The sequence below is a fragment of the Accipiter gentilis genome, chromosome 12, assembly GCF_929443795.1.
Source record: "Accipiter gentilis chromosome 12, bAccGen1.1, whole genome shotgun sequence".
Taxonomy (NCBI): Eukaryota; Metazoa; Chordata; class Aves; order Accipitriformes; family Accipitridae; genus Astur; species Astur gentilis.
In genome coordinates this window covers 21,840,326-21,842,500 of record NC_064891.1, presented here as the reverse complement: position 1 = coordinate 21,842,500, position 2,175 = coordinate 21,840,326, and the positions used below count along the sequence as shown (strand labels likewise).

Below are 2,175 nucleotides of genomic sequence, written 5' to 3'. Positions count from 1 at the left end.
CCCTCCCCCGCCCCCGCGAAGGCAGCAGGTTAGCGGCTGGTGCGCGGGCTGCACGCAAACAAAATTAAAAAAGCCCCAAACGCGCGTCTCCCCCCCCCCCCCCCCCCCCCCCCCGCCCCCCAACCCCGCAGCGGCCCTAGGTGGTGCCTACCTTGGCCTCGGCGTGGAGCAGCCCCTGCGCGTCGGCGCGGGAGCAGCAGGACAGGCGGGGGTAGAGGCCGCGGCACATCGCTTCCCCGCCGGCCGGGGCCTCCGGGGACAGCACCCGCCGGTCGCGCTTCTTCAGCCGCCTCGGCGGGGTCCCGTTGAGGCACCTTCTCCTGCGGGCGCCGCTCTCCCCAAACTTGGCGTCCCCCTCGAAGAAGCACAGAACCACGGCCACCAGCAGCAGCTTAAACGGCAGCATCTTGAGCATCATGCCTGAGGGAGCGTGTGAATGCACCCAAAAAAGGGGGTGGGGGGGAGAAGGAGGGGAATCCCACTGACTTTCCTTTGCACTTCAGATCAGGAAACCACCTCCCTCCCCCAGAAGGGGAAAGTCTGGAGGAGAATAATAACGGTAGCAATTAAAAAGCCTGCGGAGGAAACGCACTTCGGCCGCCCCCGCTTCCAAAAGGGCGGACGCGAAAAGGCAGGAGCGGGGGGGAACGCGCCCCCGGGCCCCGGCGGGAGGGATGCTCGAAGCCGGCGAAGTTGTGCAAGTGGCACAGGTTTAGCAGCTGCCGCTGCCGCGCCGAGGCGCCGAGGCTCGGGGCGGGCCGGGCAGCGGGCGGCGGCGGCGGCGGCGGCAGCAGCAGCAGCAGCAGCCCTTCACTTGTCGTCCCATAGGAAGGGTGTCCCCGAGGTGGGACGGCGGCGGCGGCGGCCGGGCCGGGCGATGCCCCCTCCGCTGCTGCCGGCGGCGGCTGCGGCTCACTAGGGCTCTCATGTTTCGCTCCCTCTTTTCTTCTTCTTTTTAAGCCGCGCGCGGGGAGGTGCTGCCACCGCGCGCCCTGCACGTCACCCGCCGGCACCGGCCGCGCGCGCGCCGCCGCGCCGTCCCGGCGGGAAGCGGCGGCGCCGCGCCCGGCCTCACACCCGTTCCCACCGCCCCCCACCCCCGCCCGCCACAACCTCCGGCTCCGGCCCCGCGCGCGACCGGCCGGCCGGCCGGCCGGCCGGCTGGCCGGGCGGGAGCGGCGCGGGGCCGCGCCCGGCGCGAGCCGCAGGGGCGAGGCGCGGGGCACGCGGCGGCGCCCCGCCCTGTAGCGGTCTCCCTGAGGCGGCCCGGGGGTCGCCGCGCCCCTCGCCGCCTCGGTCTTGGCCTTTCCCCCCCCCCCCCCCCCGGTGAAACGGGAGCCGGGGCTCCCGGAGGGCCGGCGGAGGTGGCGGGCGTCTTCTATCTCCCGGCCGGCCCTGTCTCGGCGGGAACCGGTGGAGCCGCGTCGGTGGCCGGTGGAAGGCGAGCGCTGTGTAGGTGGGTCCTGCTCTCCCGACGGCTGAGGTGACCGGCCCGGGGGCGCGGCGGTAGAGCCCCCGCCTCGGCGTGGCGCAGCCACCGTTTGGCCGCCCTGGCAGAGCTGCTGCTCTGGGTCTGCCTGGCCGTGCCCGCCCCGACTCATGCCCAGGTGCCAGGGAAGGTTCCAGATGCGCAGGGCAGGCACAGGAGAGAGCGGTGGGAGGTGCCGTCAGCTCCCGGTGGCTTTTTAGCGGAGCTCTGGCATCGTTTCTTCCACCGAAGGTGCAGCGGACTGGCTGCTTGGTGGCTGTCAGTGCAGCGACGCTCGCACCTTCGCTCTGACCATGCTGACCCAGTTCAAAGTACGACCGGTTGGTAATGGCGGCAGCTGACCTGGCGGCCGTTGCTTAGTGGTAGGAGGGAGCGGGGTGTACTGAGAACGGGAGAGCTGTACGTGCGAAGAGTGGGACGAACCGAGTATCCGGCACTTTGGTGGCAAGAAAGCGCCTGGGACACCAGGAGCCAGCTGGAAAGGAAAAGGCCAACCCAGGTGCGAACAGGGGTGAAGTGAATTTGGGAAGGAGAGAGAGGCGAGCCCAGAGAACACCAGTCCAGGGTAGAGGCCGAAGTCCCTGGGGAGGAGGTGCTGCCGGAGCCCCGCAGGTGGGAAGCGGGAGCTGGAGCGTAGTGAGGAGGTGTTAGCTTCTTCCCCTGGGGGAGAGGAAGGAGTGGAAGTC

The 2,175-nt window shown here is 70.9% G+C and overlaps 1 protein-coding gene across 1 annotated transcript in view; it reads right to left on the bottom strand.

Moving 5' to 3' along the window:
* Positions 1–418, bottom strand: part of HHIP (hedgehog interacting protein) — a 73,691-nt gene extending 73,273 nt beyond the window's left edge. The window contains exon 1 of the mRNA XM_049815462.1: positions 152–418. Within this exon, the coding sequence (XP_049671419.1) occupies positions 152–418 (267 nt within the window). The remainder of the gene's footprint in view (positions 1–151) is intronic.
* Between the last annotated feature and the right edge of the window lie 1,757 nt (positions 419–2,175).